Source organism: Mesocricetus auratus, unplaced genomic scaffold (genome assembly GCF_017639785.1).
Source record: "Mesocricetus auratus isolate SY011 unplaced genomic scaffold, BCM_Maur_2.0 Super-Scaffold_100676, whole genome shotgun sequence".
In the NCBI taxonomy this organism is placed as follows: domain Eukaryota; kingdom Metazoa; phylum Chordata; class Mammalia; order Rodentia; family Cricetidae; genus Mesocricetus; species Mesocricetus auratus.
Genome location: NW_024429266.1, coordinates 176,057,487 through 176,083,619, shown reverse-complemented (window position 1 = coordinate 176,083,619; position 26,133 = coordinate 176,057,487). Strand labels below are relative to the sequence as shown.

At 49.0% G+C, this 26,133-nt stretch overlaps 2 protein-coding genes and 1 non-coding gene across 5 annotated transcripts; all 3 read left to right on the top strand.

Moving 5' to 3' along the window:
- Positions 1–211: 211 nt before the first annotated feature.
- Positions 212–18,375, top strand: Efcab12 (EF-hand calcium binding domain 12). Of its 2 annotated transcripts, XM_013110266.3 has the most exons (10): positions 212–552; positions 2,230–2,808; positions 5,138–5,595; positions 6,596–6,781; positions 9,311–9,467; positions 12,364–12,560; positions 13,528–13,741; positions 14,947–15,115; positions 16,712–16,768; positions 17,890–18,375. In XM_013110266.3, the coding sequence occupies exons 2-10, from the start codon at positions 2,454–2,456 to the stop codon at positions 18,146–18,148; spliced, it is 2,052 nt and encodes a 683-aa protein (XP_012965720.1). In that variant the 5' UTR covers positions 212–552; positions 2,230–2,453; the 3' UTR covers positions 18,149–18,375. The 2 variants fall into 2 exon arrangements, with proteins under 2 accessions (XP_012965720.1, XP_040595205.1); XM_040739271.1 differs by lacking the exon at positions 212–552 and having other exon boundaries at positions 1,203–2,808; positions 14,947–15,103.
- Positions 18,376–20,392: 2,017 nt separating this feature from the next.
- Positions 20,393–24,649, top strand: Rpl32 (ribosomal protein L32). 2 transcript variants are annotated; one of them, XM_005065972.4, is made up of 4 exons: positions 20,393–20,534; positions 21,358–21,458; positions 23,005–23,186; positions 24,469–24,649. In XM_005065972.4, the coding sequence occupies exons 2-4, from the start codon at positions 21,363–21,365 to the stop codon at positions 24,596–24,598; spliced, it is 408 nt and encodes a 135-aa protein (XP_005066029.2). In that variant the 5' UTR covers positions 20,393–20,534; positions 21,358–21,362; the 3' UTR covers positions 24,599–24,649. The 2 variants fall into 2 exon arrangements, with proteins under 2 accessions (XP_005066029.2, XP_040595208.1); XM_040739274.1 differs by lacking the exon at positions 20,393–20,534 and adding an exon at positions 20,599–20,617.
- On the top strand, positions 21,149–21,288 carry LOC121137352. The gene has a single exon (XR_005874606.1). It is a non-coding gene; the product is annotated as a small nucleolar RNA SNORA7 (small nucleolar RNA).
- Positions 24,650–26,133: the final 1,484 nt, after the last annotated feature.

The window sequence follows — 26,133 nt, the reverse complement described above, 5'->3', positions numbered from 1 at the left end:
TATATTATTAAGTCTTAATTGCCAATTGCCATTCTAAGGTTTAGTTTGAAAATTAAATCGAATGAAGGCAAAGTGAACCAACTGTCAGGAGGCCGTTTGTTGTGGGATAGCGTGTGCACAGGCAGATGTGCTGTGATGCAGGCTAATTGATTTTCCCCTCTGGTGAACAAGCGGCAGCTGTTACAGAGGGATGCTGGGGCTGGAGAGACGACTCAGTGGTAACAGTCGTGAGGTTCGGTTCCCAGCATCCTCCATGAAGGAGCATAGCTCCAGGGGAGCTGCTGCCCTCCTCTGACACCAGGCACACGGGTAGTATGCATACATACATGAAAATAGTACACATAAAGTAAAGAGAGATGCAGTTTGACCCAAGAACAGGACAGCTGGCCACACCCCTTCCACTTCACAATAACCCATCACATTTTCACCGACCTCACAGCAGCACACAAGTGCAGAGCCCTAGCTGGGGAGAGGCAAAAGGATGAAAAGGCCCTGTAGAGGCCTCCTAGAATGAGAGATCAGTGCAAACAGTAATGGAAGAGAACAAAAGGGGTAAGTGTGACACAAGCAGCTCAGAGCACAGAGGAACCTGGGCCACAGCTAAGGTTGGGTGTCAGAGCACAGTTCTCCAGCGTCAGCTGGGGTGTAACCCTGCAGGACAAGGCCCCCCCCTGGTCACCTCGGAGGGGAGCTCTGCCTGACTGGTCGCTGGGGCTCCAGACTTGCCTCTTGCCTTTCAAGTGGATAAGATCACTGGGCCTCCATACCTTTCCTCGTATCTCACTGGGATTCTGTTGCCTTGTTCTTGTGGTTTTGTGTTTAAATGACAGAGTGCCTCAGGTTGAAGAGTGTTAGGAAAATGAACTTGTTCAAATGTTGATCTTTGTTTTTGTCATAAAGTTTAGAAGTGACTGTTTCAGGGTCAGAGATGTAGTTCGACAGTTGTGTTTGCCTGGCATGCACAAGGCCTAGGGCTCAGTGCCCAGCAGTACAAAATAACTTTGTTTTTGGTTCTTTTTTTTTTTTTTTTTTTTTTGGTTTTGGTTTTTTGGTTTTTCGTGACAGGGTTTCTCTGTGGGTTTGGAGGCTGTCCTGGAACTCGCTCTGTAGACCAGGCTGGTCTCAAACTCACAGAGATCCACCTGCCTCTACCTCCCGAGTACTGGGATTAAAGGCATGCACCACCACCGCCCGGCACAAAACAACTTTGTTATTTAAGACAAGATCTCTCTGTGTAGACCAGGCTAGCTTCCAATACAGAGGTCTTCCTGTGTGCCACCACACTTGGCCACTTAAATTTTAAGTATTCAATGACGTAGTTTTTGTTTTTAGCATATCTGCGGTGCTGTACTAATTCCAGGACATTCCCATCACCCAACAGGAAACCCCATCCTAGTTAACAGTTAATCCTCCCAACACCCCTCCACCCCACCGCCTAATCCCTGGTCACCAGAAGCTGACTGTGTCTGTAGACTTGCCTGTTCTGGTCATTTTGTATAAATAGAACCCTCCAGTGTGAGGCTCTGAATCTGGCTTCTTTTGTTAACCGGAGGCCTCCTTGTAGCACGTGTCAGTACTTCATGTGTCTTTGAATGCACACCCCGTATTTCACCCGTTGGTGGACATTTCAAAGGGTTATTATTAGGACTGGTTCCCAGTCTGTTTCTGGTTTTGATTTTTAAAGATAGGTTCGCACTGTGTATCTGGCTGGCCTGGGATTCATCATGTAACACAAGCTGGCCTCAAACTTCTGTCTGTCCTCCTGTCTGCCTCTGAGCAGTGGGATATAAGCCGGTGCCACCATAACTGATTCCAGACCATAGTACCCAGTTAAAGTACCAAATCCTTTATTTGACCTTGACTCACTAGGGTTCTCACAGCCCAAGGGAATGTCGCACACTTTTTGAATGAGAAAAGTGAAGATGGGGAGTTCTGCCAGAAAACAAAATAGGGGAATTTTCACTTCATAATCAGAAGCCACAGGAAGGTGTGGGTGGCTTTCTTATACTGGCGGCGCCAGCCTGGGCCTAAATTGGACACTCCCAGCTTCCTGGTTTTCTCCCCTCCTGCTCCCAGCACATGGAAGCGCTCAGCCAATCAGTTCAGAGCATCTGTAGTTATGGCAACGGGTCTTAGTCGCTCAATAACTTCGGTTACCTTTTGCAACTCTTGAAGTTGATTGGCATCAACTGGCTAAGCCCGGTGTCTGTTCCACAACGCCGCCTACAGGAACCCTCTGGCTCCCAGCGGCAGGACCATTGGGAGAGGGCCAGGGTAGGCTGGAAGACTCATTGTGCCGTCTCAGCTCTGCGAGAAGGATTGTCAGGAGTTCCAGAAGGTCACAAACTCGTCCAGGATTCCCTTAGCTCGAGGAGTAGGCTGAATCCCCTGACTTGGAATCAGAACCGAAGCTCTTGTGTCTGGGACCCTGAATATTTCTGGGTTAGGCAACAATGCGTCCTATATTGAAGAAGAGTTCTGGAGAAGCCGGCTGCCCGTCCCCAGTAAAGTTCTCGACAAAGGGCTGTAGTTTGACAAGTGAAGGACACAAACAGGCGAGAAGAGATGTGGGGCCAGCGGGCCTGCAGGCTGGAGTCCTCGACAAGCCTCCTCCCCACCCAGCTAATGTTTCACAGAGTGATGCCGAGTCCCCTGGCTGCACTTCTCCGGCACAAAGTAAAAGTCTGCTCAAAATCCTGGCCAAATACATTGGGAGGACAAAGAGAGCAGCCACGCTGGGGGAGCCCCAGAAAGCCGAGGAGAAAAGCATCAGTCGGGTGACATTCAGCTCGACACCCGCAGACTTTGGTAAGTGAGGGTATTTTCATGGAGATAGTTAGATGGTACTGGAACCAGGGAACACATTTAATCTTAGTGGACACCTAGGACCCTGTAAACTATTGGAATGAGATGTTTTCAGAGCATCTAGATGCATGGCAGTGCTGGGATGGGGGTGGGTGGGGAAGAACCGGCTATCCCGTGTAGTGTTGATGCTTAGGAGTGTGTTGATGCTCAGGAATGTGCAGGATAACAGGAACCTAGGATGGAGGCAGCAGCTGAGAGGTATGAATCGTTAAAGGACAACGAGTGTGTTTTCTAAGACCAGTCGGTTCTGCAGGCTCTGTGGTTATGAGCACTTGCTCTTGCAGAGGACCCAAGTTCAGCTCCCAGCTCCCACATGGAGGCTCACAACCAATTATAACTCCAGTTCCAGGAATTCCAACACCTTCTGGCCTCTGTTGACCCTGCACACATATTGTGCACATACATACATTCACACAAAACATTCACACAAGTTAAAAAGAAATCCTAAAACAAAGAACTTGTCTGTGGGGCTAATTAAGCTCCATTAGTAGTCAACCCAGGGATTTTGGACCTCTTTGGGATTCTGTCACTATCTGAAAAGTGTGGCCAGTCATAGCACCAACCCCATGTCTACATTTGTCATTCATGAACTGTTTACTGAGCTCCTATTACATGGAAGCAGAGAATCAGACACAGACAAGGTCATGGTCTTCATGGAGCTGTTTACTAGAAAAACAACCAATGAATGCACCATGAGTCTCAAACAGGAAGGCCCCCCTTAAGCAGCTCTTAAATGAGCTGAGCTAAGAGGAAATGTGGGGAGGTACTGCAAGTTGGAGAGGCCATGCTCCAGGCTCAACTGGAGACTTTTTAAGCAAAGTGTCCAACTGTGTGAGGGCCACCAGTGTGCAGCTTTGAGTTCATGCAATTGTGTCCTAGCTTTTCTGTTGCTGTGATAGATACCATGATCAAAAACAGTGTGGGAAGGAAAAGGTTTATTTCATCTTATAGTTTATAGACCATCACCCAGGGAGGTCATGGCAGGAGCTGATGCAAATACCATGGAGGTGTGATGCTTATTGGCTTGCTCCTTATAGCTTGTTCAACCTGCTTTATTTTAGCACCTAGGACCACCAGCCCAGGGGTGGCACTACCCACATGGGCCCTCCCATGTCAATCATCAATCATGAAAATGCACCCAAGACTTCCCCACAGGTCAAGTTCTAGAAAAGCATGACAGAAGGCAGTCCTGCCAGTCCTTACTTGGGAGGAGGGTGACTTTGTCCTTAGGATGCCTAACTGTCTCCATTAACAACAGCACAGGGGGTCTGCTATAGCTTTTATGTATATGGGTGTTTTGCCTGCATGTGTGTCTGTGAACAATGTGTGTGCAGAACTCTTAGAGGCCAGAGAAGGGTGACAGACCCTCTAGAGCTGGAGTTACAGATGGTTGTGTACTGCCATGTGGGTTCTGGGAATTGAACCCAGGTCCTCTGAAAGAAGAACCAGTGCTTGTAACCACCATCTCTCCAACTCCCCCCACCCATATGTGTGTGTGTATGTGTGTGTGTATTTCAGCAGGTAGAGGACAGCTTGTGCAGGTGCAGGTGTGGTCAAAGGACAATTTGTGGGAGTCTGTTCTCTGCTTCCACCATATGGGCTTCAGGGATTGAACACGGTTGTCCAACTTGCCAGCACGTGCCTTTATCCATTGAGCCATCTCACCTGCCCACCTGCCATGTCATTACAAGTTGGGGACTGAGGAATGTAGCTAAGTGGCACAGAGTACTTCTCCAGCAAGCACCAGGTCCTGGGTTCACATCTTACCATCATGAAGAAGAGAACTTGTATGTAATGAACACAGATGTCTATATATAGATACATATATAGCAGTACACTTATGTACAAAGCAGCTCTGATAAACACCTCCATGCGTGATAAATTAGGTATCCATTATCCCCATCCTAAAGAAGAAAGTGAGACACAGAATGAGCAGGAAGCAGACTAGCACTCAGACCCAAGCTCTCTGGATCAGAGCCTTTGCTCCCACCAGAGGGCGCTGTGGTGCCAAGGATAGTCGGACAGGGTTGGAGTCTGTAGCAAAGTGTAGTAGGAGTTGGATACTGTGGGAAGGCCTTGGCTTTGTGCCTTCTGTTGGCATGCAGGTCACATTAGCTAACATCCTTTTCTTCACCATCATGATGAAGTGATGAGAGCCAGGCAGGGACCAAATGCCCTGATACACAGCCAGCCCAAGCAACAGTTTCCTTTCCCTGGCTCCTGTTACTCTTCTTCCAAAAAGGAACTCACCTTGTAACCCTCTTCTTCCAAGGGGTCTTCCCGTCTTACATCTCGATAAATGATGACATGGATGAAGAAGCCCCTAGCCACGGTCCTGTCTTCAATCCTGAGGTGGTCACTGCCCGTTGCTTCAGGCAGTTGAAAGAGAAAGACTTCCGCCTGCCACAGAGCCGCAGGCGAATCATCATTGTGCCTGGGACAAAGGACCAGGTGCCAGCCCACCCCACGATGCCCCCTAAAGCTCCCCCTCCACCCCCACCTAGCTTCAAAACTCTAGACATTCAAGACACCCAAGAGCCAGCAGTGGACAGGAAGGTCTGGCTGAGCCAGAGGGCAAAGCTCCGGAGGCAGCTGGAGACATTTGGTGATGTCAAGAAATGGCTGGAGAACAAGCCCCACATAACACCATCAGAGGCCAAGGTTCTGCTCATGATTCGCCAGGAGCAAAGAGCCCCCATAGATGCCATCACTTCAACAAGGAAACCCAAGGTGAGAAGCCCTGATGGCCAGAGGATGCTGAAGGCTTCAGGAGTCTGTTACCATTTTGTTTCCTTGGATTAGACAATACAAGGTGGTTTGCCCCTTTTTTCCCAGAGGAGCAAATGCAGTCCCCCAAAGGAAGGTGTATGAATTATCTATTGCTGCATAACAAATACCCCAGAGGGACTTTAAGGAAACAAATACTTATTATTGCATACAGCTATGTCTTACTCCGGAATCCGGGAGCCATCTAGCTGGGAGGCTTTGTCTCCATATTATGAGACTGTGACCCAGGGACAGCCTCTGATTTGACCAGTGCAGGAAGACAGATTGCCTTCCAAGCCTGTTCAAACAGCTATTGACCAGAGGTTTTATTGCTTCCCTCAGGGACCTCCCAGAGGCTGCAGACAAATTCTCACAATAAGAAGGTTAGCTGCCCCCAGAGTGAGCCTTCCAAAACAGAGAGGAAGGAAAAAGTCATAGTGCTGTTATGGCCTAGACTCTGGTCTTGATATTCCACAATGTCAGAATGAGTCACTGAGGACTGCCTGCACCATGGGGATGGAAAATGGATTCCACCTTGACAAGGGGACAGTCTGAGAACTCATAGATGTGCTTTAAATCACCCCAGCTGGGGCACACTAGCAGTCTGAAATGTGGACACCTGTCTGCTGGGAGGCACAGGTGCTGACCAGTGCTTGTGGGCTAGTTTGGGGATCACAACTGTGAGGTAAGGATGAGAAGGACCACATGGTGATGGCATCACCTAACTTGGAGTCATGGTTTGTACCCTGAGAATCGAAGTTCAATAAGACGATTAAAGCAGCCTAATAAATAATGGAGAACAGATAAAGGAGATTTATTCAATGTAAACAGGGACAAAGACATACAGTTCATCCTCCCCTCCAGTCCCTCTTTGGGTTCTGAAATGAGAGTAAAGTTTAACTAGAGAGTAGAGATGTGCACATCTAAGCAGTCCAATCATCTGCCACACTCTCTCTTCTTTCAGGGCCAAGCTCCCAGACCTGTTTATAACTCTCTACCCCAGTTGCGACTACCCAAGCCCTCTGTCTTGGCAGACTTGTACTCCTACCTTCGTAGCCGAAAGATCAAGATCCTGGAGGTATTTAACAGGGTGGAGCACGGTGAGAACCAGCTTATCTCCAGGGAGGAGTTTATCATGGCTCTGAAGGCAGTAAGTACAAGCTTCTCCACTGGGCCTGGGGTGTGTCCTACCTCTGGAAGCTCTGGGGTTCTCACACAAATGGGTTCACACTACAAACCTCATATTTGCAGAGCCACGCTGGGAAACATGGCATGACCCACAGTCAGATCACAGTCTTAAAAACACCTCCGCACCAGGCTAACCTAGAGAGGTGGCTCTTGGGGAGGACCCAGGTTCAATTTCCAGTTACATCCACTTCCAGAGGATCTGATGCCCTCTTCTGGCTTCTATGTACATTGCATGCACAAATATACAAAAATACAAGCAAAACATCCATATGCACGCTCAAGACAAACAATAAAACCGTCTACCATGCACTGGGGTGCAGCTCAATGAACAAGGCCTATCATTACATCACTAGTGCCTAGCAAAAGCCAATATCATACCTGATGCTAGAGAGAGAGCTCAGTGGTTAAAGCACTTGTTCTTCCAGAGGACAGAATTCAATTCCAAACACCCATATCAGATGGCCCACAACCACCTGTAACTCTAGGAACCTCTCCTGATGCTTTCTCCCTTCAGGGTGGGTCTTTGCACTTTAATTAAACTAAATCAAGACAATACCCGAGAGGTATGCCCAGAGGCTACCTTAATCTAAATAACCCCTCCCAAGTGCTGGTATTAAAGGTGTTTGCCACCTCTGACCATCTCCCAGTTTTTACTTTTGATTATGTGTATGTGTGTATCTATATGAGAATGTGTGCAGCACATTTGTGCTGGTGCCTGCAGAAGCCAAAAGAGGGCATCAGATCCTTGGAGCTGAAGTTACAGATGGTTGTGAGCAGCCAGATATTGGTACTAGGAACCAAACCCAAGTCCTCTGCAAGAGCAGCACACATCTCTCCAGCTAGGGCTTGAACTCAGCACCTTACGTAGATTAGCAAACTCACCACTACTGAACTATATACCCTGACATACAGTTTGAAGTCCAAATAACCAATTTTCAAACATTTTTATGAAATTATATGAAAAACATTCAAAACATTTTTTAAAAGATTTATTTATTTGGCCGGGCGGTGGTGGCGCACGCCTTTAATCCCAGCACTCGGGAGGCAGAGGCAGGCGGATCTCTATGAGTTCGAGGCCAGGCTGGACCAAAAGCCTCGAAAACAATACAGAGAAACCCTGTCTCGAAAAACCAAAAAAAAAAAAAAAAGATTTATTTATTTGTTTAACATACAGTATTCTGCCTGCATGTATATCTGCAGGCCGAAGAGGGCACTAGGTCTCTTTATAGATGGTTGTGAGCCACCATGTGGTTGCTGGGAATTGAACTCAGGATCTTTGGAAGAGCAGTCAGTGCTCTTAACCTCTGAGCCATCTCTCCAGCCCCCCATTCAAAACATTTTTTTTGTAATAGCCCTGTTGTCCTGGAACTTACTCTAGAGCCCAGGCTGGCCTCAACTTACAGAGATCTTCCTGTCTCTGCCTCTGAGTTCTGGGATTAAATGTGTGAGCCACCACACAAGGCTAATCTTTTTAAAATGCTTAAATATGAAGTCCATTAGCACCAGGACAGTTCTGAGCTGGCCCAGGACAGTTCAACAATGACTGTTGTCTAAAGGGAATGAACAGACAATTATACTCACAATTATGTTCCCTTTCAAACTTTCCTTTCTGAACACTGAATGTTTCTAGGAAGCACTGCGTACCTCCAAAGTTGTCTGTTGTCCTTTGTGTTAGTCAGGGTTCTCTATAGAAACAAAACTGATAGCAATACATCCACACGAATGGTGTCTATTAGAGCAGCTTACAGGTTATGGTCTGACTATTCCAACAGTCTCCTGATGGAAGGTTCAAGAACCCAATGGTTGTTCAGTCCACAAGGCTGGGCGTCACAGCTGTCTTCAGTATGTGCCAGAATCCCAAAGGAAGTAGGCTCTAATGCCAGTGAAGGACTGGGCTTGCCAGTTAGAGCAAGGGAAAGCAGGCAAAGAGAGAGAAAGCTTCCTTCTTCCACGTCCTTTATAGAGGCTGCCAGCAGAGGTGTGGCCCAGATTAAAGGTGAATCTTCCCAACTCAAAAGGTCTGTGGTGTATCTTCCCACTTCAAATGACTTAATGAAGAAAAATCCCTCACAGGCGTACCCAGCCACTTGGTGTTTAATTAATTCCAGATGTAGTCAAGTTGACAACCAAGATAGCCATCACATCCTTAAAAGAAGAAGGTCTATAGATTTCCGATATTTGGGTTGGGGCAGGCATACTTGTTGCTCATGGAGGGATGTATGACTTTCTTCCTATCCAGTATGTTAATCAGCTGAAAAAAGACTTCCTAAGGCTTATCTGGCCTGGGTTCTGAAGGAGGGATAGGAGTTTTATAGGCAAAAATAGTAAACTGCCTGGGTAAAAGCGAGGTGTGATAAATTGCAGAGTACATTTGGGGACCTGGCAAGGGCTCTGCACTCCTGTGGCAGCAAGGAGTTGGAGGGCTGAGCAGGTTGGCCAAGCCTATTGGTTAGGATGAGGTAAGCCTCAGGAAGTTCTTGTGCCTCCTCAGATTGGAGTTCCTCTGAAGAACCAGGAGCTGGAAGATATAATCATCTACCTTGGCTCTCTCGGGAAGCAGAATGCCATCACCACCGATGCCCTGGCCAACACCTACAAGCAGTGGTCACTGGCCCAGCAGAGAAGCACCTTGCCCACTGCCAAGGAGTGTGCGTGCCCTCTCTGCTCTCAGCGCCAGGCTGGCTCTCCCCACATTTACATCCTCAAGTGGCACCCCCTTCTCTGGCTTGCTATAGGTTTGCCAAGCTTGGGGTTTCCAGACACGGAGGTCAATGGGGAAGCAGATATTTTCTCAAGGGCCCAGTTGCCCTTTTGTCTATTCAAAGATAAAGTTCATCTTGTGTCCTTAGATGGACATAAGTGATTGATTTAAAACAAAACTGAGGACTAAGAATGTAGAGCAGTTGGCAGAGTGCTTGTCTAGTGTTCAAAGCCCTGGATTCCATTCCCAGCACTGCATACACCAGTCATGGTGGCACACATCTACAATTATAGCACTCAGGGTGGAGGTGGGAGGGTCAGAAGTTCAAGGTCATCCTTGGCTATGTGGAGAGTTTGAGGTCAGTGTGGGATACAGGAGACATTATCTGAAACAGAAAAGAAAAAGAAAAAAGGAAAGGTTAACTAAAATAGCTTGCTCACAAACTGAATGAAGACATTTGGCGTTAGCTGGGTCGGGCTTTCTGTCATCATGGATGTGATAAGTAGGGATGCTGTGCATGTCATGTTTATCCTCATGTGCAACAAGAGACAAGCTAGAAAGGACTCTCTAATATGTGTTGCTACGAGTTTACAGCACACACCTCTGTGTTTTTTTAGACAGGGTCTCTCTACATAGCTCTGACTGACCTAGAACTCACTCTGTAGACCAGGCTGGCCTGGGACTCACAGAGCCCTGCCTGCCTCTGCTTCCTAAGTGCCAGGATACAGGTGTATGCCACCATGCCTGTTTTTTATGAAGTGCTGGTGTTGAACTCAGGGCTCTGTGCACTAGGCAAGCACTCTACCAACAGATCAATGCCCCTCAGCCCCTCTTATTTTAAGTTTATTGTTTGGGGGGAGGGAACCACAGACAACAGCAACACTCCAGCTCCCTTTCAAATAGAGCAACATCATCATTTGTTTAAGTGGAATGGGTCTCCCTCTGCCCCTCTCCACCAGGCTGGTAGGAAATTAACCTCAGACACATTTTAGGGAGGGGTGGGGTTCTGTCCCTTTGAGATGAAATCAAACCATGAGGAAGTAGTTGAAGGACCTTTCTTGCAGGGGTGCCAAGTTGAAGCAAGGTTTCTAGAGTTGGGGTGAATAGCCACACCAAAGGTATGCATGTCCCCCTGGTGTGGTGTCCTTAGGTGGCCGCTGCATAGTGCAAATGCCCCAGTTCTGGCTCCCAGACCTCCTGTCTGGGGCTGTTATGGACACACTGACACTCAACTCCACCCTCACTCCCAGGAGGGTCCTTGACCCGTCAGAACCCAGGAAACTCAAGTGTCCTCACAGCTTCGATGCCCATGGTCAGCACCTCCTCTGGGTTGCACTTTCCCACTCTGCTCCTCCCAGAGTCTTACGAATGCCCAGAGCTACAGGGATCTCACAGCTGGCTGGAGTCACTAGAGCACAGTACTCAGCAATACTAGCTAGTTATAGTCAAAGGATTTCAATACACAGAGTGGTGGTGAATGCCTTTAATCCCAGCACTTGGGAGGCAGAGGCAGGTGGATCACTGTGAGTTCAAAGCTAGCCTGGTCTATGGAGCTAGTTCCAGGACAGCCAGAGCTGTTATACAGAGAAACCCTGTCTCGGAAAAAAATTTCCAACACATATACATCCCTCCCACCCCCCACCTAGAAAAACAAAATGAAACCCTATCTTAACTTGAAGGTAGGCATCACTTATTTATTGACTGGTGTTATTTCAGCATCATCAGAACTCCTTGCTCCTGGAAGGTGGCAGTGTGTACGACAGGTGGACTTGGGGAAGAGTCTCTCAGTTTGTCTAAAGAACAAGCTTCTGGGTGCCTGGACTCAGACAAGGAGCATCCTGCATCTCTAGGGCACCATGTGGGCTGGTTGCATGTGCACAATAGTTTATCCTGCCTTTTAGGTTAGGGCTGCTATACATGGTTTCCATGGAGGAAGCAAATGTCCAGAGAGGCTGAGCTTGTCTGGAATGTCAGGAGGCAGTGGGGCCAAGATTTTACCTCAACATGAGGCTGCCACCAGGACCATGTCAAGGTGTGAGAGTCCTTTCATTGGTCCCTGTTTTGGAAGTATCTCCCAAATGCTAGGCCACCTGTGGGAACTGGGATACTGTGGTGGTGCAGCCCAAGCCCTGCCACCATTAGCTCACAGATGGTAGGGTGATGTCCACAGAAATGATGCCTTGGAGACAGCTGGAGGGTGAACCAGGATGGTAGTCAGGCAAAGACCCTGAGCTGCAGCTGTTGCTCTGCCCCCTGAGTGACTGGTGCACAGCCAGTCTGCAAAGGGCTTCTAAGGCAGGTGAAACTGCCAGGGTCAAGGGCCTGGAGAAGGGAAAACTTTTGGGGTGCAGGTGAGAACAGCACAGGTAAGGGGCCACTACAAGATGAGGAATAGCAGCTGAAACAGATTCCCACAGGTCCTTGTGTCCAGGGAAAGGAGTCTGCTTTAGAGTGTGTTCCCTGAGGAGCTCTAGCTGTCCTAGAACTCACTTTGTAGACCAGGCTGGTCTTGAACTCACAGAGATCTGCCTGCCTCTGCCTCCTGAGTGCTGGGAGTAAAGGTGTGCGCCACCATTCCTGGCTGCCGTTTTATAAGGGTTCTGTTTGCTACTTGGTGGGAACAAGGTGACAGAGAAAGAGGAAGGAGCAGGGAACAGGTGTGGGGTATTCAGATAGGGGACTTCATAGCAATGCAGGGAACAAATTCACAGTGCCCTCAGATGGGCACTGGCTGGACATATGGGAAGGGGGCAGAAAACCATGTTGGCATCAGCTCAGTGGCATCAGTTTGAGGTCCACAGCTGAGTACCTCCTAGCCCTTCCGTCTTTCCTTCCAATTTTAGATTACAAATTGACTGGGAAGAGAGCTTCTCTGAAGCATACCCAACAAAAGCAGCAGGCTGTCCCAGCCCCACAGCCTCCCAAGATGGACCTGCTGACGGTACCAGAGGTGGATACAAAGATGGAGGGGCGGCCCATGACAGAGGAAGACATGGAGGATGCCGGCAAGCGGTACCGAGAGAGGCGGAGGCGATGCAAGGTACCTGGGCAGGCCAGGGTTCAAGACGTGGCATGGCACCTGCTAGTTGGGGAGCCCTTGTCTGTTATCTGTGCAGTAGGCAGCTGAGTGTGGTGAAACACCCATATAGTCCAGTATCCAGGAGGTCCAATCACAGGATTATGAGTTTGAGACCAACCTGGGCTACATAGAAAGATCCTGTCTTAAAAAAAAAGATCCAGGGCTGGAGAGATGGCTCAGAGGTTAAGAGCACTGGCTGCTCTTCCAGAGGTCCAGAGTTCAATTCCCAGCAACCATATAGTGGTTCACAACCATCCGTAGTGAGATCTGGTGCCCTCTTCTGTCATGTAGGCAAAACACCATATACTTAATAATAAATAAATAAAATCTTTTAAAAAAATCCAATGGGATACATGCTTTTAATCCCAGTAATGGGGAGGCAGAGGTGGGTGTGAGACCAGCCTGGTCTACACAGTGAGTTCCAGGACAGCTAGAGCTACATATTGAGATTCTGTCTCAAAAAGAAAGGAAAAGAAACAGAAGAGAAGAAAAAGGCAGCCAGTGACAGTGGATGGCACTTCCCAGCCCCTCTGCCCTGGCGATGTGACTTCTACCTCTGGGTTACACACAAGTGGCTAATGCTGATTTAGAGTCCCCAGCAGCCAAAGACTCGCCAGTTTTCAACAGGACTCTTCTGAGGCACTTACCGCTACCGTGCCTTCTTACAGATACCACAGTCACATGGCCACATCTGGTAAAAGGCTGTATTCCCAGGACTCAGGTGCCAAGTGCTCAGAGCCCCTGAGGGGTAACCTTGACCTCTCAGTTGCTGCTTTTGGAACCTGAACTGCAGTCTCACTGTGCCCTGTTCTTCACGGTGGTGGTGGGGGGGCCTCTCTGAGGGAGGCGTGGGAGGTGCCATTCTGCCTTCCAGCTAGAACAAACGTCACAAAGACATGAGGTGGAGCAGACTCTGTTTTCTCTGCAGCTCTGTTTCCCCTCCATCCAATACATGGAGAGCTGCCGGCTGGTTCGATCTGGGACGAAGCCCTTTGATGAACACTGCCTGCCGTCCACCATTTCTGGAGATACGGAGATGCTGGTCAACAGGGCCCGCAGGGATGCCTTCCTGGTCTACCTGCGGTGCTGGGAACTCTGTGAGGCCTATGGTCTCCCACTGACTGAGGACATCCTCATGAGAGGTAGGGCCTTGCTTCAAGGGAGAGCCTGGGGCCTGAGCCACAGCTAATGTGGAGTTGACCTGACACTGGCTTCCCCATACATGTGCCCAGCCAAGTCACTGTGGCCTTTGGTGGGAACACTGGGAAGGAGGAGGGAAGGCAGACAGCCTGACTGCTAGGTGGGACTCCTAGACTCTGAGCACACAGGCTCCTTAGGTGAGATGGGGGAAGGGCTGCATTCTGGAGCTCTGCCTCCACTCACTAGTACCCACCTACCCACACGCACTCATATGAACGCATAGACACATGTACACGTGAACGCATGCACCCACGCACACACACCTGTAAGACAAATTCAAAATAAGGCTAGGTGGATGGTGGTATCACACTCCATTAATCTCAGCACTCAGGAGGCAGAGGCAGGTGGATCTCAGAGAGTTTGAGGGCAGCCTGGTCTATAGAGCAAGTTCCAGGACAGCCAAAGATACACAGAAACTCTGTCTTGAAAGAAAAAAAATTACCAAAGTAGGTCTAAAGTCTGGGAATGGAGTTCAGTGGTAGATTGCTTGCTTATCAAACATACACACACATACATACCCAAACACATACACATATTCAAATACACACACACACACAAAATCAAATACTCACACACATTCATGCAAGCACACGCACATATAAATAGGCCTAATTAGCCTATGAAGTCTGATTGAGTACTCTCTCCCCTTCCCTGCAGAAAATAAATAAATAAATGTGATTTTACATAGTTGAGAGCCAGTGAGATGGCTCAGCAGATGAAAGCACTTGTCGCCAAGCTCTCATGACCTCAGTTCAGTACCCAGAATCCACATAAATGCAGAGGGAACGGACTCCACAAAGTTGTCTTTTTTTTTTTTTCCTTTGGCTTTTCGAGACAGGGTTTCTCTGTGTAGCTTTGGAGGCTGTCCTGGAACTCGCTCTGTAGACCAGGCTGGCCTTGAACTCACAGAGATCCGCCTGCCTCTGCTCCCAAGTGCTGAGATTAAAGGTGTGCACTACCAACGCCCGGCCACAAAACTGTCTTCTAGCCCTCACATATGCATCTTGCTACTGTACTTACCAAGTCATCTTGATAGCTCAGGAAACATACTCTCTTAAATAGATGCATAAATTTTAAATTGTTCCCATGTGACCCTAAACTAGGCAACTTGGGCTAATGGACCAACTGTCTTTTTTGCTGCCCACAGCACTTCTGTATCCGGGAGACAAGATCATTTCTCTGAATGAAGAAGTCCGCCCGATCCGGCAGCCTGGAGGCTATTATGTAGACGAGAAGATTGTCTATAGCCTGAGTGGATTCGGGATCCAGGGCCTCTACATGCTTGGGGAGAAGAAGCCAGACAAGCTGAGTGTCAGGTTGTCCTTTCAGCTGCAGGAGCTAGGATACTGGCATGCATGTGGCGTTATGTTGTATCAGTATCTGTGCCCCTACTTAATTATCACTTCCGACTAGCCAGTCCCAAATGTACCCTTAGTGCATGTCTTAGGGCCACACAGCTACCCTGCTCACCACAGGCTTATACAATCATAAGGCCAGTGGAAAAGATCCAAAGGGGTGTTATCTTACCCTGCAGCAGAAGCTGGGGCACTCTGCAAAGGACAGGGACTAATTCCTTCCCTGTACTGCCACCTTGTGGCAGGTGCATACCTTCTCCAACAAGAGACAGCTTCATAACCCCGGAAAACAAAATGCTGCCCTGACCCTTAGACTAACTAGCCTGAGTCCTCTGAAAGTAACCTCCTTTAAGAGATCCAAAGTCAAGTCCCTTTCCACTCCCACCAGATGTGAACCAAGTAGGAGGCAATACTATGGCTAACATTAGTCGTGACTGCAGAAGAGAGGATGAGATGGTACCCCAGCAGACAAATGGGCTGGAGTGGCAGAATGCCTGGGGACAGGCTGTCAATAGCCAAGTCACTGTGCCCTGAGCCTCAGCGTCTTCATGTATAAAGTGGATTCGGCACTCCTATCATACGCCGAGAGGTTAGACAAGGGTCACAGTGTGGCTGATGCTTTACGTTGCTCTTGTACTGGTGTTCTTGAATACAGCTGCAGTCTAGGCCCACAGCAGTTGTGGCTTGCAAACTGCTGAGGGTGACCCAGGCTGAGAGTAGTTTGAAGGACCTCTGAGATGTGCCTTCTAACCTGTCACCAATTCCTAAGTCATGAATACAGGAAGTGAGCAGCTGCCCAGGAAAGAGATTTTTGCTTGTGTTTGACCAGCCACAGGTGTAGGGGCCTGGAAAGATGGCTCAGCTGTTAAGAGGTCCTGAGTTCAATTCCCAGCAACCACCACATGGTGGCTCACAGCCATCTATAGTCAGGATCTCAGCCCTCTTCTGGAATAAAAGAGTACATGCAGATAGAGTACTCATATATATTAAACAAAAAATTTTTTTTCGAGACAGGGTTTCTCTGTATTGTTTTGGAACTCGCTCTGTAGACCAGGCTGGCCTCTTGAACTCACAGAGATCTGCCTGCCTCTGCCTCCCAAGTCTGGGATTAAAGGCATGCACTGCCACCACCACCACCACCAGGCAATAAATAAAATCTTAAAACAGATGGAGAGAGAGAGAGAGAGAGGTCCCCTAACTAAAGGAGGGACATTGGCTCTCTCTCAGCACTAAGGACTAGACTGTAAAAATCCTGAGGCCAGGCTCTGTGGGTAGAGAGTATACAAGGCCCAGAGTTCAATTTTTTGTATTAGAAGAAAAAAAAAAACACCAGAAATTCTGAAGCCAGATGTGGGCTTGGGAAGGAATTGGTGATTAGTTAGTGATTCCTGCTGGGCTAAGGTATGGAGGGTGATTCTTTACCATGCTTGTCCCACAGAGCTTAACCTCTGGAAGGGGAGTGGGAGTTAGGCTTCAGCATCTACAAATTGCTGAACACATCACTGCCCAGCTCGTGGAGTTTCTCTCCTAACAATGCCTCTTTCTATTCCCCAATAGGAAAACATCAAAGAAACTCAAGAAAATGCACTTCCAGGAGTTTGAGGAGTTTACTGGGTCTGTAGTAGTCTTTGTGTGTCTTGGAGGGTAGGGGTGAAGATGATAGATCTGGCCTCCCCTCCAACCAGAGGTAGCTCTGGGACCCATGCACATTGGACAAGATCCTAGAACTGGTGTGGGGTTCCATGCCCAAAGCCTAAGGGGCAGTAGAAGAGCATTCAGAGAGTGTCAGGCATGGCTGCCCTGGGGCTTCCTATGAGTGAACTCATCTGTGTTGTTACCAACAAGCCTGAGTTGCTCTGCACGTTCCAATAGGAGAGGATACTGACACACAGTCCCACATCCCACATCTGAAGCTGAACCCTGGGAGGCTGACTCCTGAGGCTAGATTCCAGACATGACATCCAAATGCTTCCAGTTGGGGCTGGGTGTTGCTTAGCTGGGTACTAGCCTAGAGCATGTGAGGTCCTGATTTCTATACCCAGCTGCGCAGGACAGGTGAGGTGAAGGGGTTGGGGGGAAGCAAGTCCTCTAGAGCAACAGTTCTCATCTTGTAGGTTGTGATGACCCCTTAGAGACTTGTACGACTCTTTCACAGGGGTCTCCTAAAACCATTGGAAAACACTTATTTACATTACGATCATAAGAGTGACAAAGTTTTAGCCGGATGTTGGTGGCGCACGCCTTTAATCTCAGCACTAGGGAGGCAGAGGCAGGAGGATCTCTGTGAGTTCGAGACCAGCCTGGTCTACAAGAGCTAGTTCCAGGACAGCCTCCAAAGCCACAGAGAAACCCTGTCTCGAAAAACCAAAAAAAAAATTGACAAAATTTTAGTTATGAAGTAGCAACGAAAATAACTTTGTGATTGGAGGTCACCACAACAGGAGGAACTATGTTAAAGGGTTGCAGGGTTAGGAAGGGTGAGAACCACTGTTCTAGAGCAAGGACAACACACATCAAGGTTTGGGTTTAAGAGCAGTGACTGGGGCCTGAACTCAGCCACTCATTCACTGTGTAGTCTTGACCTCTAGACCTCTGCGTCCTCACCGGTAAGGGGACTTGAGGTGTGTAGTACTTTCTACACTGGAGAGCATGGTCACAGCTCGTGTGATCTGCTGAGAAGGAGCCCTACCTGGACTCTCTGCCACAGCAGCCTTCCCTGTCTTCTCCTTTTGCAGGAAGCTGAAGGCCAAGAAGCTCAGTGGTCTCTCATCTACCCACCCCAATCACTTCTGGCCTGGTCACCTTCTGGATAAGCTGCGGCTCTATCTGCCCACGGTGGCCACAGACAAGAGCCAGGCAATCTTCAGCTATGTGGAACACAAGTGCCATGCTTACCCTACCACCCGCCACTCTAAGGAATGGTGGCCCATGAAAGACTGGGCATACATGATATATGCCAATTATGATGCAAACAAGGTGTATTCCATCAACTAGAGTGGCCTGAGGGCTGCTGGACCAGAAGCTTCAGGGGCCCACAGCTGCAGACATGAGATATCAAAGGGCCATACAAAAGAAGCATTCCCAGGGATGGTCTAGAGCCGTGTCCCCTCATGCCACAGTGTCCAGTGTCTGGGAGTATGCATGTGTCCAGGCACATATGTGCTGTGTTTACTACCCTTTCATGACCTCTGTCCTTTTGAAATAAACCAGGTGAGAGTTGACCTGTAGCCTACCTGATGTCATTTCCTGCTTAAGGACGGGGAAACTTGAAGGTATGAGTGTGTAGGACACAGGTTCCCCAGGACACCTCCCACCTCTCATCCTGGGACATTAGTGCCCACAGGGATGCAACAGAAAGTGTCCACTGCAAAATGAGGTATCAGCAGTTCTTATCTCCCCCATTTGATTGGGGTCCCCAATCCCTGTGGGTCCTCAGAAATCAGAGCCATACTCTGTATGGCCTTCCCTGATCCACTCACTTGACTTTCCCTTTGTGAAATGTACTGCAAGCTACCATTAGCTGTGCACGTCCATGCTCCACATACCATTGGATTTCATGTAGTCCGTAAGATAAGCAGTCCTCGGGAAGAGTGGGCAAACCCCAGGCACAGGAGAGCTCCAGTCCTACCCTTCTGCTTGCTAGCGAGCCGTCGCAGGCTTTACTTCGCAGGGTCTCTACCCCTGTTACAGGCAGCACCGCAAGCATTCCTGCCCTCATCCCATCTCACTTCCTGTCGGGGCAAAACATCCAGATTAGCATCTGTCCCTATTCTGGAACCACTGTCAAGGTCACCAGTGACATCTGCTGTATTCGAGTTGTAGAATCAATTGTTTAATTTTTTAAGGTTTATTTTTCCAGACAGTGGTAGCACTTGCCTTTAATCCCAGCATCTAGGAGGCAGAGATAGATCTCTGAGTTCAAGCCAGCCTGGTCTACAGAGTAGAGTTCCAGGGCAGCCAGGGCTACACAGAGAAACCCTAGCTCTAAAAACAGGAACAACAAAAAAGATCTATTCTGTGTGTTTGAGTGTTTTTGCCTGCATTGCATGTATGTGTATGTGCCCACAGAAGAGGGCATTGGATCCCCTAGGATTGAAGTTACAAGTTTGTGAGGTAACACATGGGTGCTGAGAACTAACCCTGTGTCTGCTACAAGAGCACCAGGTGGCCCCGGGCGTTGGTGGCACACGCCTTTAATCCCAGCACTTGGGAGGCAGAGGCAGGCGGATCTCTGTGAGTTCGAGGCCAGGCTGGATCGACAGCCTCCAAAACAGAGAAACCCTGTCTCGTAAAACCAAAAAAAAAAAAAAAAAAAAAAAAAAAAGAGCACCAGGTGCTCTTAACCACTGAGCCTTCTATCCAGCCCTTGGTTTGATTTTATATCCCCCTAAAATTAATTTTTCACAATGATCAGACAAACAAAAGCTAGGCAAAATAGACTGGGACAATTTTAAAGTGAGGCAGATGAATAGAGACGTGGATCTTGGACAACTGTGACAAGGACATAAAATCGAAGGGTAGCTACTATAGCCTTGTTTTATAAGGAAGGTTGGCCCTCCATAACCCATGTTCCACAGATGCATTCATTGATTCAACCAACTGAAAAATGAGTATATTCAAAACAAAACTGCATATGTATTAAGTACACAGACTTTGTGTGTGTGGAGGGGTGTGTCTCACTATGTACCTCTGGCTGGTCTGGAATTCCCTACAGCTTTGAATTAAAAGAGATCAACCTATCTCTGTCTCCCAAGTTCTGGGATTAATAGGCGTGAACCACCACCTTTCTTGTCATTATTTCCTAAGCAATATATCAGTCTAGCACTTATTAACTGCCCTAAGTACGTACCATGAGTAGAGATGATTTAAAACATACGGAAGATACGGGCAGGCTTCGTAGCACTTCATACTCCAGGAGTTTGAGCAACTCTGTATTATGATGTTTTGGGGCAGTTGTTCAACCAACCGCCTGGGGAACCTGTCAAAGAATTATCTGTTTTGCTACCTCCTGGCCACTAGGAGACGCACTCGGGAGCGAACACATATTATAAACCGATTGGGCTTTCACTTAGGGCGGAAGTAGATGCCCACCTAGCAGGTCTTAGCTCAGAAAGAATTCTAAATTTCCTAAGTAGTCCGAAGAGAAAGATTAGCCTTTAGTTCGCTCCAAGATGTTAATGTATGCTATAGGACACTAGTAAACACTTTTTTTTTTAGCTTTACTTTCAGACTCGTCTTAGGTTCCTTTGGAGGACCCAGAGCCGGAAGTGCTTCACTTTTCCCTACCAGGACCTGAGGCTCCTTTCCATCATCCCTTGCGCGCCCCGCCCCTTCCTTCTTCCTCGGCGCTACCTGCGAGGTGGCTGCCATCTCTTTCGCGGTGAGTCTGCATCGCCTGCCATCCGCCCGTCTGTGGGTTCTGCGCGGCCCAGTCGCCGGGTGGGGAGGCCTTAGCATCGCCAGGTGGGGAAGCCTCGGCGTCGGACTCGCGCTGGCGCCGCAGTGGCGAGCGCGCACGGGCCCGGCCTACTGGCCGCCCGCGCTGCTACGGCGTCCGCCCAGGGCCAGGCAGCGGCCAGGGCCGGTTTGCTGCCACGCGGCCGGGGGACGTGGGATGCCGCACGCGGTTTCTCCTTCGCTCCCAGGCCGCCGGGCCGCTTGGTAGCAGGAAGGGCCTCCGCTGCCTTGCCTTCGAGGTGCCAGGGGGCAGAGGTTCCTGCTAAGCCTGTGTTCGTTGGGCATTTAGCGCGTGCCCGACAAAGCAGATTGCCTGTGGAGGCAGCAGAGAAGGTGCCTTTCTGTGTGTGCCCCGAAGCCATCCTGGAGGGATACTGTCTGGTGGTGTGCAGGATGCAGGGGTGGTTTTCCCTCTTTGGTGGTTGTGGAGCTTTAGTGTGGCGGGGTTTGCTGCCCCTTGCCCACTAGAATGTTGGGCTTCGGGTTATAGGTCGGCTGCTGCCATTCACGGAGGTCAGAATGGGTGCGGTGACCCCTGACCTCTTGAGATCGCGTCTGGAGAGTGGCTAGTATTCTTCCAGCTTCGGAAGCAGGAGGGAGAACAAGCCTAGCAGAGGTACCCATTCCATTCCCAGTTTGCTTAGTAGCTGGTGATTGGAAGACACTCTGCGACATCACTCAGGCCTTGGGCAACAGAGCTCTCCCTTCCTGGTTCTCCGGTAACGTCGATCTGCCTCTTCCCATAGGCATCATGGCTGCCCTCCGCCCTCTGGTGAAGCCCAAGATCGTCAAGAAGAGGACTAAGAAGTTCATCCGGCACCAGTCAGACCGATATGTCAAAATTAAGGTGTGCGGTTCGGGTGAAAGTGGGTGCTGGGGGGCTAAGCTGTAAGCACATCTGTTCTGGTCAGTCCTTCGATCAAAGTGGGGTTTTTTTTTTTTTTTGGTTTTACGAGACAGGGTCTCTCTATCGTTTTGGAGGCTGTTGGTCCAGCCCAGCCTCGAAATCACAGAAATCCGCCTGCCTCTGCCTCCCGAGTGCTGGGATTAAAGGCGTGTGCCACCACCACCCGGCTTAAAATGATAGCATTTTTGTGTGTGTGAAGATCAGGAGTTGATTCTCTTCCTGTGGGTCACCGTGAACAGGCTTGGGTTGCCGGCTTGGCAGCAGGCACTTACCCTGAGTCGTCTCTGCAGCCTAACCGTAGTTTTTAAAGATTTTTTTTCTCCTGAGACAGGGTTTCTCTGTAGCTTTGGAGCCTGTCCTGCAACTCGCTTTGTAGACCCGGCTTAAAGATGTATTTATGTTCGTGTTTTATGTGTATGGGATTTGTCAGCACATAGAAGAGGGCATCAGATTTGAGTGCTGGGACTTGAACTCTACCTCTGGAAGAGAAACCAGTGTGGCCCCAGCCTACATGTTTTGCCTGCTTGTATGTCTGAGGGTGTCAGGTCCTGGAGTTGCAGACAGTTGTGAGCTGCCATGTGGGTGCTGGGAGTTGAACTTGGGACATCTGGAAGAGTAGCAGTGGTCTTAACTGCTGGGCTATGGCTCCAGCCCGCCAGACCACCCACCCACTCCCCGCCTACCTTATTTTATGAGGCAAGACTTCTCACGGGGCCCAGAGGTCACCAGTTTGACTGGACGAGCATGTACAGCCGGCACTTCACTGATCTCTCCTCCACAGGCAGAGCCCTGTCTTTTTGAAACTCAGAAGTGGGAAGATAAGTTGAAATTCTGATCCAAGTGCCAGGGATGGAGCCCAGGGCTTCATGCATCTTAAGCAAACATTCTACCAGCTGTTTTAATGGGCAGTAAACTTGGGTCTTGAGAACAGTACATAATAGTCTTGTCTTACTTGGGCCCATGCGGGTCTGGCTTTGTGGTCAGGTGTAGGAAGGTTTGGTTTTGTTGGGAGATTGTACAGCCGAGCCACAACCTTGGAAGCTCCGATCCACCGCCCCCTGCTAAAAGTTGACTTTTTTTCCTTCGGTTTTTCAAGACTGGGTTTCTCTGTAGCTTGGGAGGAACTTACTCTGTAGACCAGGCTGGACTCCACTCAGAGATCCACCTGCCTCTGCTTCCCCTGTGCTGGGATCAAAGGCATGTGCCACCATCGCCCGGCTGCATGCCTTTAATCTTAATCCCAGCACTTGAGAGGCAGGTGGATCTCTTGAGTTCTGAGGCCAGCCTGGTCTACAGAGTGAGTTCCAGGATAGTCAGAGCTACACAAAGAAACCCTGTATCAAAAACAAAAGTGTATGAAGAAGTAGGAAGGTATGTTACTCCAGGGAGCGTCCTATATGGCGTGTCCCCCTTGAATTTAGCTCTCCTACCTGCCAAGGAAGAGCTGGCAGTTTGCACAGAGACTAACTTGCTTGTGTGTCTTCAGCGAAACTGGCGGAAACCCAGAGGTATTGACAACAGGGTTCGGAGAAGATTCAAGGGCCAGATCCTGATGCCCAACATTGGTTACGGGAGCAACAAGAAAACTAAGCACATGCTGCCTAGCGGCTTCCGGAAGTTTCTGGTTCACAACGTCAAGGAGCTGGAAGTGCTGCTGATGTGCAACAAGTGAGTTGGGTTCTGGCCTGGTTACGGTGTGCCTGCCTTTGAGCGCCCCTGGGGAGGAGTCCAGGGTTCCCTTGGTTGAGGGGACGTGTGCTCAGAAGGCTTGAGACACCCGAGACTGGAGAAGGGGCGTCTCCTTTGGTACAGTGGGTGTACTTTATAGTCCTGTGGTGATGTGAGAAGGGAGGGATTCTAACTTTGGACCCAAGCAATGCTTGGCTCTGCCGTGACGTGGATTTGCAGGGTTGTGCCAATATGTAGGAGCTGAGGTATAGAAAAGAAGGCTGCAGAAGTTTTCTGAGTAATTGGAGCAACTTGAAGCCCTTGTGTGAGATGCATGGCCAGCCCCGTCAAAGCCAGGCCTCTACGAAATGCCTTTGACACTGGGTCTGGGTGGGGATGAGGATGGGTTAACAGTGCAGTTGGTTTGTTTTTCTTTCCTAGTAAATAGGTTGGGAAGCTGCATTTATTTTTTCCCAAGTCAAATAGGACTGCAGAGAGTGATTAGAGGTTGTGTGGGAGGGGTTGTAAGGATCTGTTCTCTGGGGTGGTTGTAATACAGATGGAGGGAGTCAGTCAGCACGGGGAGTGGATTGTGTACAGAAGGCAGGCTGGCAGCAGTGTTCTGTCCTTGGGTGCTGCCGTTGGTAGGGACACAGTGCACCTGCTCACTGCAGTGTCTGGGCATCTCCCCTGTGTAACTGAGAGTCACACCAAACAAAGGAAGTTCCTGGGTGGTGAGTCCTAGTGTGCTGGTTGTGTTTATGCTTCAGAATTGAAGGGATAATTCAGTCTGCCCCCAGGTTCTTGAGTGTAGATAACTGTAAAGTGAGGGTCTGTCTGGACTTGGTGTTTGCTGTCTAGCTGCTTTGCTTTTGGGAAAACTGCCTGCTACTCTGTCACTATGACTGCTTCTCAGATGGTTTTTCATCAGCTGCGGTCTGGGGCTTCCTGGTCATCTGCACTGGGAATGTGCACATTGAGATGTTAGTCAACACTCTGGGGTAACATGGGCAGCATTTGCTGTTCCCTCCCTCTGCTTGAACTATGTTCCCGCCAGTGATTGCACAGGAAGCTTTTGGGCTCCCGTGGAAGGATTCTGGGTTAGTCACTCAGGTGTGGGGGAACCTCTGCCTGGTATGGACCTAGTTAGTGTATTGTCACTATCATAGACCACCGTGGGAGTCTTGGTGCCTTTGGGGCTCAAGTCATTTGCCAGGAGTCACTGGCTCCCTGGTGACCTTTCCCGGCTTGCTCCTTGCTCACTGCCATGCTTTGCTTTCAGATCTTACTGTGCTGAGATTGCTCACAATGTTTCCTCCAAGAACCGAAAATCCATCGTAGAAAGAGCAGCCCAGCTGGCCATCAGAATCACCAATCCCAACGCCAGGCTTCGCAGTGAAGAAAATGAGTAGATGGCTGGTGTGCATGTTTTATTTGCATTTAAATAAAACCACAAAAACTGATGTCTTGGTGTTTTCTACCTCTTTGGTCACTGGAGATTGTGGTTCTTTGGAAGATTGAGAATTCATGAAACTATTTCTGCCACATGAGATGGTACAGTGGCAGTGCTGCTGTGTATCCAAAAATATACTAGTCGGTTTTAAGGCCATGATCTGTAGCACTGGCTGATCTCCAGTCCTCCACTCAGTGACTTAGACAGAAATGCGTCCCGGTTTTTTTTCAATTGTCTTTAAACGTGACGCTGGTCTACATTAGATCCTGAAGATTAAATGTCTCTTAAAGGTCTGGTCAAGCCGGGCGGTGGTGGTACACGCCTTTAATCCCAGCACTCGGGAGGCAGAGGCAGGCGGATCTCTGTGAGTTCGAGGCCAGCCTGGTCTACAGAGCGAGTTCCAGGACAGCCTCCAAAACATTACAGAGAAACCCTGTCTCGAAAAACCAAAAAAAAAAAAGGCCTGGTCAAAATAGACCTGGGGGCATAGCTCAGTTGAATGCCTAGTCTGCATGCAGCCCTCTGTTCATTCCTGAACACGATTTAATACAAGGACCTAGACACTGGTATTGGGATACAAACTTAAAGCTGAATATCAGAAAAGCAAAGCAGCTGGACACTAGCTTCTTACCTCTACCTCAGCTTGAATGGGCTGATCCTGTCTCTGAGCTGTCACTAAGCCTCTGTCGCCTCAACTCTGGCTGAGACCTTGCTTCTGGTTCTTGTTTTTGAGACGGGTTCTCTGTGGCTTTGGAGGCTGTCCTGCAACTATTGTAGATCAGACTGGTCTCAAACGGAAATTAGCCTGCCTCTGCCTCCCGAGTGCTAGGATTAAAGGCATGCTCCATCACCAACCGGCTGCTGTCTTGTATAGTTCCCTAATGTCGGGATTAAAGGTGTGAGCTATGATTCTTTAGACTAATTCAGTCTTGTGTAGATCTGGGCGGCTTTGGATTCAGATCCATCTACCTCTTAGATTGAGTCCTAGGATTAAAAGTGTGTGCGTGGCTTGTGGCTGACTTTGCTTTCTGAATCCCCAGGCAGGCTTTAGTAAGTCATAAATATACCACCACACATCCCTGCAATTTGGTGGCATGAACTGATAATTTTTTTTTTTTTTTTTTTTGGTTTTTCGAGACAAGGTTTCTCTGTGGCTTTGGAGGCTGTCCTGGAACTCACTCTGTAGACCAGGCTGGCCTCGAACTCACAGAGATCCGCCTGCCTCTGCTTCCCGAGTGCTGGGATTAAAGGCGTGCGCCACCAACGCCCGGCTATGAACTGATAATTTTAAGGAATTTTTTTCCCTTGCAGTAGTGCTGGGGTTGGACCTAAGGTAGTGTGCATTTAAGTTCGTGTTTTGCCTCTCTGTCTGCCTTGAGAGGGCCTCAGATCTCCCTTAGGACAGGAGTTGTTGCCGCCATGAGGGACTGGGAATTGACCCTAGGTCCTATGGAAGAGCAGCCTGCCCTGTTGCTCTTCCGATATGGAATTACT